The following is a 13,561-nucleotide window of genomic DNA, read 5'->3' as shown; positions in this document are numbered from 1 at the left end:
CTGTGTTTGCTTTTCCCAAGCAAGAGGGATTTGTTAATGATCCAGTCCCACTGCCTTCTATCTTTGCTGGTACAATAGTGAACAGCGTAAGTTATCTTTTTTTTCTAAGTTATATGTGCCAGCTGTGAAGCCATTATCTTACTTGTAGCTCTTCTATTTTTGATTTCAGCCCATTTGAGGGGGAAAGGGTTTTTTGCGGCATTTTGGCAAGCAGTTCTTAAGCATTTCTGATCTTGCGCTCTGCGTCTATGCAGACTTTAGATAGCTCTTTTCACTATGGACTGGAAAAGCGTTCAGAGTAATAAAATGCTAGCAGAAAGTAAGAGCTTGGAAAAGAAGATACCTACTTAGTAAATTGTCTCCAAATTAGCCATATCTTACCCACATTAATCTATACAAAGGGTAAAACTCACAAAAAAAAAAAAAAACAGTTGAAAGATAAAATGGAAAAGAGAATGCAAGGCTGATAAAAAATGAGCGAAGGAGATTGGTGTGGGGAAGAGGTCCCCCGGGTGATGCTTGAGCAAATGTTCATTGTAAGGACCAAAGCAACAGGTCTGGCAAAATCCTCTCTCCTTAATGCCTATTGCATATTGTAAGTAACCTGGCTCCTCTTTTAATCTTAGTAAAATGAGTTTCCAGTGATCTGAAATGGGGTTTCTACAGGTCTCTTTCTCTCTCGGCATATATTATTACAAAGATCTTTGTCGGTTCAAGTGCCTCCTTTGTGCATTAATTGACTCTCAAAATCTACATTAAAATAAAAATAAAATTGAAAATGCACTTCAGATGCAGGCACGATAAAAGGTCTTTGGCCTCACATTTTCTGAATTGTCAGAACTGCCAATTGCTTTTCAGGGAATGAACTTTCAGGGAATGATTCATAGAAGGCTCTATGAATGTTCCTGGTGACGGAATGTCTTCTAAAAATGGTACCAAAGTCTTTTAGTGCAGTATATAGGCTAAAAATACAGTGGTGATTAGTAATTTAGACTACGATCCTTGAACTGCCCTTTAGTTGAACAGAGTAATGCTCCCCTCAGTAATTGCTCTCCATGTTGGCTGTGGCGATCTACAGTTAATTCTCAGGAGAATTAACTAATCCCCATTTCTCTAGTGACCACTAGGTTTTAGCCTGCCAACACCTCTGAAAAAGTACTGAACTAATTCCTTGGATCAGAAGGTCTGATTGTTAAACAAACACATTTTTCATCTTGCATCACACTGACAGCTACTGTGTTCATATGACGATAAACCTCCATCGACAGGTGACCTGGGACAATAAATTCACACAGCCCTGCTCACATTGTAATTATTAGTGTTGGTAACCCATACAATCAACTCTATTAACTAGTTGTTGCTTTTTGGTAACCTAGATTTCCTCTCCCAAGGATTTTAAAGCAGGGAGGGTATCCTTTCCTGTTGGCTTTTATTTTGATCTCTTTGCTTCCATTCTGTGGATAAAAATTGAGTCTTGCTTGCCCTCCGCCTTTGCTGTGTCCTTAGGAAGGCTTACATAGTCCTTTTCTTGTCTTAAAGAGGCATGATAACTTTGACTTAAATCAGTTGAGAGCGTGGATTTTGCATGGGCTACTTCAGCGTGTATTTTAGTTCTTATTTACTCATGTTGTACTGTCCTGCATTATTAATGTTCACAAACAGCACACAAGAGGCTGAAAGGGCTGATTAAGCTCCATCTGCGAAAACACCTTTGATGAACCCCTGCTCAAGGTAACATACCTCATTTTTGCAGCACTGGATTTTTTTTAATGATTTGATTGATAAGCACAGCTATTCTACAAAAAAAATGGAAAATAGCAAGACAACCTTAAATAGAAATTGTGTTTAGTTCTCCCTGTGTCTCAATTTGCCAGTTAACAAAGAGTATTTCAGTATTACCCTGATTGACGATGACCATGCCAACTGAGTCCTTACCATAATTGTCCCGGAAGGCCACAGAAAAGAAGGCCATCAGTCCGAAGGATCCACCTTCCTCAGTAAATCTCCTATTTGTTCTTGGGTCAGAGACAAGTGAACATCTTGGCTTAGTGCATGTTCTGAATGCCAATGGTGGTTTGTCTCCAAAGGGGAATTTCTCAGTGTCCGTTTTCAGTTGGATTCTGTTCATTTTCACCCACAGTGTGTGTCAGGGGCCAAGTTGTTTTTCGGCAGCAAGCGCATTCCAGATTTTGTCTTATTCATGGGGGAGGCAGAAAGGGAACTCCGGATTGAAGTAGCAGTGAAGTGTTAACTGAGCTGCAGCCCTAATTATTTTTGGATTGTACCACATGCTGTATTATTTATAATTGTAATTGAATAAAGTCTTTTCGTGGGGTAAATAATAGATGTAACACAACACACAAATGTAGGTGCTTTAAATGTTTACAGTGTTCAGCACAGTGTTGAAAGCAAAACGCTGGCTGTATCTAGACTGATACTTTTTTGGATGACCTTCCACCATATGCTTTTATTTAAGATGACTTTTTTTTCTTTTATGTTATATTATAAAAAGCATGTAAAATGTTCTTTTGGAGTAAAGCTACTATTCCTATCCACTTACTAATTAGGAGATCACAGAACAAGGACTTTGACATCTTCTTGGTTAGAGTAGCATATGGAAGAAGCGAGAGGCTGGATCGGAAAAGAAAAGCGCAGCCAGCGTAACTGAGGAACGACTGGTTTATGGTTTGCCAGTGTGATGCAGAATTATAGCAGCTGTAATCTAATGATCATTTTCATTTCAAGCAAGTTTAAAGATCAGGTTTCTATTTTACAGGTGCCGTTGGATTCCCCACATTGCTTATGAGTGTACAAGTGGCATCCAGCTTGGAGTGCCTTTTACCAATTTTGGTTGGCCTGCCAGCTTCAGCATCTCCCAGATAAGGATGATTTTGCCACTAGGCTTACCAAGTTCTTCCTCTGCTCCAGCAGGAGGGTTTTTGGGTGGTGGTGAAGTATGATCATGCACGAGCGCCAACGCAATCGTGTCACTTCCGGTTTAACCCCCGGAAGTGCCACATCACAAGTGGTAAATGGCTCCTTGTGATGCGGCGCTTCCAGGTGTAAACCAAAAGTGATGCGGCACCATGGGTAGGTGCGCGTGCACACGTTGCCTGCCGACCTTTAGCTGGTCAACGGGCAGCCAGGTAGATTGGCGGGGGTTTGCCCGCCACCACCTGGCACTTGGCAACCCTATTTGCCACACATCTTTTCATTGCTGTTTTCTGCTGTTTTATATATAATAATGTCCCTTGGATGTCTCTTGCAACACATGGGGCATATAAATTGTAAATAATCAAATATAAGCTTCTTGATCCTTAATGCGGCTCTCGAGTATATATATGTCCACTCAAATGAGTGATCCAATTTAATTTTGATTGGAGGGAGAAAGACAGGCTGATAATTTGTTTGAACCAATACAAGAACATTAAATACCTCATGTTGCAGCTTCTAAGGCAGCAGGCTTCTGAAAGAAATATTTGCCCCGCTTTGAAGCCAATATTTGGGGCACCTCTGCACTGCCATGATGCAGTTGCCATCATCCCATCTCACTTTGGAGGGATTACAATCTGTACTTTAGAATTATAGAATAGAATCATAGAGTTGGAAGGGGCCGTACAGGCCATCTAGTCCAACCCCCTGCTTAATGCAGGATCAGCCTAGAGCATCCCTGACAAGTGCTTGTCCAGCCTCTTTGTAAAGACTGCCAGTGAGGGGGAGCTCACCATGGCTCATTTAGCCAAGTGATACTAAAGCTGTATGAGCCCCATGGCGCAGAGTGGTAAGCTGCAGTACTGCAGTCCAAGCTCTGCTCATGACCTGAGTTCGATCCCGACGAAAGTTGGTTTCAGGTAGCCAGCTCAAGGTTGACTCAGCCTTCCATCCTTCCGAGGTTAGTAAAATGGCAACCCTACTGACCAGTTATAATGCAGGGTCTGTCTTAATTGCTGCTATTTCCTGAGTCTACCAAAGAATATCCAGTGAATGCGGGCTGTGGTAATCTCTCATATGTAGGTAAAAGTGTCTTGGTGGTTCTGCTCATTAATCATTGTGCTGGACTTAGGTTTAGGCCTTGAGATGGAGAGTTCCAATGATCTAGTAGTGCTGGATATGGATCTACCCCTGCAGCTTTTGCTTTTCTTAAGGGTTTCTTCACTGTTTTTACTGCTGATTCTGCTTTGTCAATACTTTGAGAATATCCAGGTGATGGCGGAATGTGATCAAATTTCCACTCCTTGCTGAATTTCTGGAATTCTTTCCCGACAAACTGAGCTGCATTACTGGGCCAGACAGTGCTTTATATTTTTATCTTGCATATAATCATTTTGGCTGAAATATCTGGTAAATAGCCTATTTCCCCAAAACTGGAAAAGTAATCTACAATGATCACATATGCCTTATCTGTCCAACTCAACAAATCTCCTTCTCTTGCCCAAGATGTCCTTGGAATATCAGGCTGTACTAATGTTTCTTTGGGTTGGCAGCCTTCCCAGGACCTATACACATCACATTTCTCCATGAAGTCTTTAATTGCTCATTCATTCCTGGCCAAGAGATGGCTTCCCTGCCCCACTATAGACACCCTTCAATTCCCAGATGTGCATTTTTTCTGTTTAGAGAGCTTCTGGTATCACTGCCCTTTCTCTCCGGAAGGTAATGCCATTCTGTACACAAAACTCAATTTGTATTTGGAAGAGTAGTGTTATCTCTTCTGGAACCTGGTTTTTGTTTCTGGCCAGCCTTGCAATATTATGAGTATTAGTCCCTGGAATCTGTTACCTTCTTCAGTTTGTTGCTGATTTTTTAAAAAAGATTTCAGATTTTTCTGCAAATCTGGGGGTTTTCTCAGGTGTGTAGAAAACTTCGTCTTGTCTGTTCATGGTTCCAGTCTCTGGATTTAAGAATCCACAGATGGGTCAACAGTGAAAATTAGATATTATTGTTATTATTATTGTTGTTGTTATTATTGGTTTAATCCATTGCCACAGTGTTCTCCAGCTGAAAGGGCTGTATTTTAAAAGAAAAACTTACATACTTAGCAAGCAGGTGATGATAGGGTTGTTTTAGAGAAGGAAATCTCAGTAACCTCAACAAGAAGCTGCATCCAACCTCAGTCCCCCAAAGAGTACACTTTTATGACACAAAGGTTTGTCTTGGTCAGGTTTTACACTTCTAGGTGTACACTTTTAAAACAAAAGTTATGTGCAAAGTGGCTTTGAAAACAAAAATATTGAAATAAAACTTGAACAAAGGAAAAGTATGTTTTAAAGAGTAGAAGAATTTATATGTTATTTCTACCAAATAACATGCCTAAGAAGTAGTGTTTTACCTCACAGTGGTCTGGAGGAATGAACTGGCTCCCAAGGCGAAGTCATGAAAATAGTTATTAATGGGGAAAATTATTGTTGGGGTTCATCGGTCGGTACCTTAAGGAAGTCATAAGATCTGCTATGAACAGGCAGACTATAATTATAAATAGCCTATGTTTTCCTTGTTCCAAATGTCAGACTTAAGGCTTTAGTGAAACCACCGTATGTATGCTATGTACATGCATACTTTTGGTTTTGAATGGAGCACATGAAATTCTTCTGTTCTTAACTCATCTGTAAGGTTCACAGGAACATCGTGGCAAGCCTGGGGGAACATGTGGCAATTAGAGTTCATCAAAATTGCAGTTCGCTGCAGAAACAAAAATAGCTGTTGAGTTGTGTTGGAGGAAGGTGCTTTAATAAACACAGAAGGGAGGGAAGAATAAGAAATACAGGCAAGCAGAGCAGTTACTGAAGGGCATGCACTGTGTTTTTGCTATCAGCCAATGAAGCACAGAAATTTCAGTGCCTTGTGAGTCCTCTATCGGTGGTACCAGTGACATAATTTGAGTTGTATCAATGGAGTTGGGCCCACAACCTGGAAACAAGATTTATTTATTTAACTATTCTGGAAACAATTCCACAAATAATCAAAGAACATACATTTATTGTGGGAAAAAAACCTGGCTTGGGGGGGGGACCCCTAAAGTTGCTGCAGATAGAAGGACTCCCATCCATGGAAGCGTAACATCCTTGCATCCTCTTTCTCGCTCTAGCCCCAAACGCCCCCTGAAATTCTGCTCCTGTGGCATGATGGTCCCCCAGGAATAGCTGGAGGGAATCTGAGGTCTGCATTGGCGAGAATTGTCCCTCCTCTTGCACGTGTGGAAATTTTAGGCAAGATCCAGCCCCTTGATTGGGTAGATTCACACGTTCACAAGGTGATTATTACTATCATAAGGACATTCTCTCCAATCAACAATTGGCATATGGTTCTGGCATTTGTAACTCCCATCATATGTCATTAATCAAGGACAGTGTTATTGTATATTAATAACCACATTTTCTTCTCAAGTAAAAAGTGCCTATCAATAGATTATGAAGTTCTCAAGAATTATATCGGTGTAGCGGTTAAGAGCAGCAGACTCTAATCTGGAGAACCGAGGCTGATTCCCCACTCCTCCATATGAAGCCTGCTGAGTAACCTTGGGCCAGTCACAGTTCTCTCAGAACTCTCTCAGCCCATGCAGAGCTAGGCAATGGCAAACCACCTCTGAATGTCTCTTGCCTTGAAAAACATATGGGATGATCATAAATCAGCTGTGACTTGATGGCACTTTCCACCACCAATCATCACATATATTGGCTATATACAGATGATCCATCTAACTGGAGATCAGAAATCAGACATAGGTCCTGTTCTGGTATGAATAAACTGAGACGATGGACATAAACCTGGTAAATAGTTACATTTGTGCACTCCTTCCCTTCTCCCCTCATGCAGATGCAGCATGTTAATTGAAGAGGGAAGTTTACAGCAATCTTCTGTTAGGGATGGTGTCCAAATGCAGATACTTAACTGGAATTAGCTTCTTTCCCAGTAACTGGCATTCTTAACCCTGGTTTCATCCTGGTATCTGGGAAGGAAGCAAACCCCTATTTGTCTAGATGCCTGCATTTGAACATCACAGCTATTTGAAGTTATTGTAAGACACCCATCTTCAGTTTTTTCCCCACAAGGAAAGAAAAGTGAGCCAAGTTCATGCCTGTCTCAACCTGTTTATGATGTTTGAATGTAGGCTGACATGTTCACCAACCATCTTCTGTTTTTAAACATTATGTTAGAAGCTTGTCCAGTGATTCTGGCTTGATGTTCAAGAGAAGTATGGCCCCTTTATGAGGCAAGAAGATTTCACATAATGAGGTTGTCTGGTGATTCTGTTGAGAATGCACTGATAATACCAAGGGTTTGCTTACCCATTGGGTAAGTGGCATATCTGAGTCAGGTACACACTTTCAAATGGAGCCAGTGGTGTCAGCTGCTGGTGCCTAATACACTGCCAGCGCCACTAAATGCTGCTCTTCTAGTCACATCTTAGTCATTTGTCCTTCCAGAACAAACAGAGCAATCCTAAACAGAGTTACACCCCTCTGATCCCATTGAAGTCAGTGGGCTTGGAGCAGGGCCATCTTAACGCATGGGCCCGATGGGCACTTGCCCGGGGCCCCCACGAGCATAGGGGCCCGCCCTATGCTAATCTGTGTATGTTAAGTGACTTGCCATAAATAAATACTACTACACAGTAGACTATACTAAACTATACAATAATATTTGCTGCAATGTTATTGTGTTACAAATGGGCATTGTGATTTGTCTCTGATTTAGTATCCCTGGGTTAGTATTGCAGTCACTTCTGCCACAGTGCCACCTCACTTGCATGTAGGCCTATGTGTATGGATCTCGTGCTGAATAACGTAATTTAGCGTATATGTTACGTCACTTAAACTCAGTTGACATTACTAACAGACCTACTGTAGTACTATTAATAGCAATGACATGATTATTGGATATATTTATACATTGTATATGAACCCAGGTATAGGACTATGCATAGATTATTCACAACATTGAAAACTTATACGGTAATCATGTAGTAGTTATTTAAGATTATGAATTTATGATGCAGTACTAATAACCAGGTATTGATAGTTTGTGAATGTATGAATGGATAAGCTTTTTAATTGTGCAAGTTGAGAAAATCGTTGAATGTAGTCTGGTAGACCTATACATAGATTAGGCTAGATCAGTGCCAGACACCCTAGCTATGCCAGTAAGCTAGATCTAGGTCTTGTCCAACAGTTTTGTGAATCAGCACACAGTAGAGAGTTTGTATTAAGAATAAAGACCATTCGTACAATTAAAGGAATGACACAGAATGGAAGCAGAATGTTTAAATATTTAGGTCTTGTTGCAAGCATACTTATATAATATCACCCTCATCGGACTAGTGTGGGACTAAATATTTAAGATATATATTTCCAGGTGAATAACCCTTTCATCAGAAATGAAATGTAATGTTTTGAGTGGAGCACAGAAGAGGAAGAGAGCTGCAGAGGAGAAGGAGAAAACAGGAAAACTTCCAAAATTAACATTGTGGCTCAACACAGGTGCAACAACAGCCACTCATACCATTCCTTCAGATATAGCATCCACATCTACATCCATTCCTGCTACCAATCATCCAGTTTCAGCAGACATATCATCATTGCCTGTTGCTGCTGCTGGTGACATTTTACAAGAGGAAATACCCAAATCTGTAACAGTAAAGGAGTTTGCAATCCAAAACACAGATCCGGGGCTATGGAACATTAATGATACTAACACAATTGATTACTGGATTTGTAGTGGGCCCTCATCAGCAGCTGGAGAATATAAAGGCAAGGTATTTATCAAACGATGTGTTCAAACGTGAACTGTGGAATGGCAAATGTGTAAAACGTGAATGGTTACTCTATTCACCATCCCAACGTCATTTGTACTGCTTTGTATGTCGCCTGTTGTCCAAGAAAGAATCTCCCTTTGCTACATTGGGGTTCAATGACTGGAAGCACAGCAATGTTATTGTAGAACATGAAAATGGAGAAGAACATCGAAAATGCATGACAGCATATTTGATAAGGCATAAAGAAACTGAAAGTGTAGATTCTTTATTACTTGAGCGACATCGCTCAGAGCAGGAATATTGGCATAAAGTGTTGACACGTGTGGTTTCTGTAATTCGCTTTCTTGCCTCCAGAGGTTTGCCATTTCGTGGAGAAAATCAGATTATTGGGTCAGCAAAAACAGTATACTAGAGCTGCTGAATGATTTTGACCCTTTCTTGGAAGAACATCTCAAAATGTATGGAAATCCTGGAAAAGGGAATCTGTCATATTTATCTGCAAATATTTGTGAGGAATTTATTGAATTAATGGGACAACAGGTTCTTTGTACTATTCTTAAAGAGGTAAAAGAGTCAAAGTATTATTCAATAAGTGTAGTCATCTCACACACAGATCCAGACATCTCACACACAGATCAACTGACATTTACTGTCCGATACATTAAAGGCTGTGAGCTCAGTTTGTAGAGCATCTGCTTGGCATGCAGAAGGTCCCAGGTTCAATCCCCAGCATCTCCAGTTAAAGGGACTAGGCGGGTGGATGGTGTGAAAGAGCTCTACCTGAGACCCTGGAGAGCCGCTGCCGGTCTGAGTAGACAATACTGACTTTGATGGACCAAAGGTCTGATTCAGTATAAGGCAACTTCATGTGTTCATGTGTTCTTGATGTTCATCCCCATCTTTTTTCATGGAGCAAAGGATCTAACAGACACTGTTGTGGATTTTCTTAATGAGAACAACATTCCACTATCAAACTTCCGTGGTCAGTCATATGATAATGCCTCAAATATGCCTGGACGATATACTGGATTGCAAACACGGATTCATCAACTCAATGGCTTTGCCATCTATGTCCCCTGTGCTGGACACAGCCTGAACTTGGTGGGAGTAAAAGCAGCAGAGTGTTGTCTACAGACTGCAAAATTCTTTGATGACATTTTAAATGAATGTGAGCATCTCAAGCACTACATGGCTCTTGATGAAAATTGTGAGACTCTCCCTGCACTGTACAGAAAAATAATTTCGGACAATTTGAAATCTGTATTCCCGAATGTTAGAATTGCACTCAGATTGTTCATGTGCATGATGGTGACCAACTGTACAGGAGAACGTTCTTTTTCAAGACTGAAACTTATAAAAAATCTGCTTCATAGCACAATGGGGCAGCATCATTTGAACTGGCTTTCACTCATGTGCATGGAAAATGACATCCTGAAGACCATTGACTTTAAGCCAATAATAAAGCAATTCTCTGAAAAGAAATGCCGCAAATGCTTGTTATAATAAGTTCATAGTAATTTCATACTCTAATCTGTGTGGTTTACTGAGTATTATTGTGTTTTGCAAGCCTTGTGTATTCAAATGTTTATCATGTTGATTAGTTGCTGCTGTACAGCATGTTTTTAATGTTTTAACACCAGTTTTGTTGAAGTGCCAATAAAATAAATATATGTTTAATATTATCGACCATTTAATTTTTATTCCTGTGAGTGGTTGTCGTAGGGGCCCCAGCACACTGGTTTGCCCAGGGGCCCATAATGCTGTTAAGACAGCCCTGGCTTGGAAGGCTGTAACTCTGCTTAGGATTGTTCTCAGAGTGTTTTACATTTGTCTAGTGCAACCTTTTTGGTGAGCCCTGGTTAGTATTTGGATGGGAGACCACCAAGGAATACCAGGGTTGCTGTGCAGAGGAAGGCACTGGCAAACCACCTCTGTTAGTCTCTTGCCATGAAAACCCCAAAAGGGGTCGCCATAAGTTGGCTGCGACTTGAAGGCACTTTACACACACACACACAGTGCAACCTTTTTACCCCAAGTGTAAAAAATCCTGCGATGTCTACCTGTTGGTTTGCTGGCAGGCAGAGGGTGAGGAAGGAGAGAGACAAGGATTGGCCAGACACACTGCCAGCTTCTCAAGGACTCACCTTGGTGCCTGGGCCCTGCATATTGAGCCGCAGTTTGGTACACACACCAAGGATTGCTTACACTTGGTCTAGAAGCTGGAGTAACAGTCTAGAAGAAATCAGATGAGGAGGTTTTGGTTCTGTACCATTTTAGCTGGTAGGTGCTCCACTGATTTAATTCTGTGATCGTTTGGGTCTTGCAAAACTTAACTCTCGTAATACTGGTGCCTTGGGTGTTACCATATCGTTATATGTTGTAGAACTCTAAAATCAGGGCATGTCTTTTAAACCTTTTAAAATATGTCTCTCTGGGGTCTTTTGGAGCAAGGCAAACAACTTCTGTTTCTGTTCTGCTTGGATTGGCCTAGTTGTAACAACATCTTACGTTGGAAGTTTTTGCCTCTTCCAGTTGTACAGTTGTGTGATTCTGTGAGCTTTGTGCTTGAATCCATACAAACCTTTAAAAAAAATGAATTCTAGCAAGAAGACGGAATGTTTTTACAAGTTGAATTTTTAGGTCAGAGGGTGAGAGGTGACTGGCAAGATGCTTATTGTATGCATTAATCTAACACAAATACTTCCTGAAGTATAAAATGCTTTGATCTGTATAAGCACACACCATATGTATGCAGCTGTGACCCACGTCTCTCAACCACTGGAAGGTTAGTGAAAGGTAGTATATAGTTCTTAAGCCTGTGTTCAATTTCTGCTTTTATATTTAGCAGTTCATAATTTTATGTAATAATGTAGCAGTATGAAAAATATGCATGGAAATTGAGTGATAACAGATTTTTGTGTGGTTTGATTCAATGTTCTTTGAGTGGATTCAGAATCTGGAGGGCTGCAGGCTGAAAAAAAATGGGTTTTTAATTAAGGCTGCGTCCACTTCAAAATACCTGAAGCCACATTAAAAGTTTGGGAGGCTTTCCAGAATCTGGAGTTCCATGTAGCTAAGTGTTTAAGCAGTTGTGTCACAGACTGACTGCCACAAAATTGCAGCACAAACTAGGAACAACCATTTATTGGTTTGAGCAGCTATTTTACGTAGGCATATTGCCATGTGGTTGATTCTGTATTCAGAGTGTTTCCACTGGGGAAGAAATGGGCTGATCACTCGGCGAGAATAAAACTGGACTGTTGAACTCCAGTGAATTGGTCCTAGGCCAAAGTTCAAAACAATTCATCCTAAATCCTGTCCCTGAATATTTGCACCTACAACACCGATGTAATATTTTCATGTCTGCATAATTCCACTGGTGTGGTTGTTGGTACTTCCCATCCTAAGAGTGTATGTACTACGTGTCCTTGAGTGAAACTAGACACATGTCTGCTGTTAAAAAGATAATCTTATAAGACTTGAGCAGACCTTTCTTAAGTGTACGTTAATTATGGCATGGCCATAAAATCAGTCAAAGATTTTGGCCTGTAATTGGAATGAATAATTTTGTTTATATAAGAATAGCATGACAGACTAGAATATCTCCTATCAGATAAAAACCATCAAATGACATGAAGGGTTGCCAGGTTTTGTGCCCAGGTCTATAACCTCAAAAAAACTAAGAAGTGTTCTTAAATTAAAGAGTGGTACAAATTTTAAATCCTTGGGGTGATTTTATTTTTAGTATTCATTAAGGAGTGTTAATATGTTAAATATATTACGTTTATCTGTATTCGTGGTTGATGCATACCATTATTATTTTTAATTGTTCCCATTTTTTGTATCTTTGCTGGATTTGCTGGTCATGGACCGTAATAACTACCTTTGTTTAAATAAGAATAGCATGACAGGCTAACAAATTGTCTGGTTGTTGACCAGTGACAAGATCTGGATCTTTCAGTCAGGACAATTTAAAAAGATAGAGTAAATTCTCTGTTATTCAGTCCCAGAATACAGCAGATAAAAGCATACAAATAATTAACCATTGTGAGAAATGTTCTGAGCTGCATGGCTAACAGTTGTGGATATGCCCATCAACTTAATCTGTTCAGTTCTTTTAGAATTCTGTTTTGCTTTTAGCTATTGTTAATTCAACAGACTGTTGCGAGTCCAACCTTCAAAACTGAATCCCAGAGCTGTGGATTGTAGGGCCATTTTCATTCATGACTAATTATTTTGGTAGACGTGTGTCATGCTAAGATAATTTATTTTCAGGGTAGTGGTTTTGGTTTGGAGCTCATTCTCATTTTATTATTTCTGGATTTTGTTGTTGTTTTTTAAGCTTCTGCTGGGCATGGCAGGCTCTATGGATGAAACGCTTCAGGAAGCAGCGGCCGGTTGCATAGCAAACATTCGCAGGTTGGCTCTAGCTACAGAGAAAGCAAAGTATGGTTGAAATGCCAGACAACTTTTACCAGCTCCCAAGAATATTTTTTTATATTACAACACTAGGACAGCACGGGCAGAACTGAAATGCTTCAAAAATGTATGTTAGGTTATTTTATAGGTGACTAACAATTGATGTAATATCTAAAAGCAAATCGAAAAGTTATAAGTGCTCTTTATTTTGATGATATCCATCCCTTATTATTGGGAAGTTTTCAATGTTTCACCTGTACCAAAAATACTCCAGTGAATATCCAAAAATGTCTTTCCAATTTCGTTTCAAATGCATTTTGACATGTCATGGACATATAATAAAGATATTTTCCCATACTTGGATGCGGTTGTATTATTATTCCTGGGTGT

The 13,561-nt window shown here is 40.1% G+C and overlaps 1 protein-coding gene across 1 annotated transcript in view; it reads left to right on the top strand.

The window, feature by feature from the left end:
• The window catches only part of ODAD2 (outer dynein arm docking complex subunit 2), an 83,224-nt gene extending 69,981 nt beyond the window's left edge, over positions 1-13,243 (top strand). The window contains exon 19 of the mRNA XM_056857605.1: positions 13,095-13,243. Coding sequence (XP_056713583.1) covers positions 13,095-13,208 — 114 coding nt within the window. The 3' untranslated portion in view covers positions 13,209-13,243. The remainder of the gene's footprint in view (positions 1-13,094) is intronic.
• The last annotated feature ends 318 nt before the right edge of the window (positions 13,244-13,561 follow it).

This window comes from Euleptes europaea, chromosome 11 (assembly GCF_029931775.1).
Source record: "Euleptes europaea isolate rEulEur1 chromosome 11, rEulEur1.hap1, whole genome shotgun sequence".
In the NCBI taxonomy this organism is placed as follows: Eukaryota; Metazoa; Chordata; class Lepidosauria; order Squamata; family Sphaerodactylidae; genus Euleptes; species Euleptes europaea.
The sequence above is the reverse complement of the archived record's forward strand: the minus strand, read 5'-3'. Positions and strand labels throughout refer to the sequence as shown.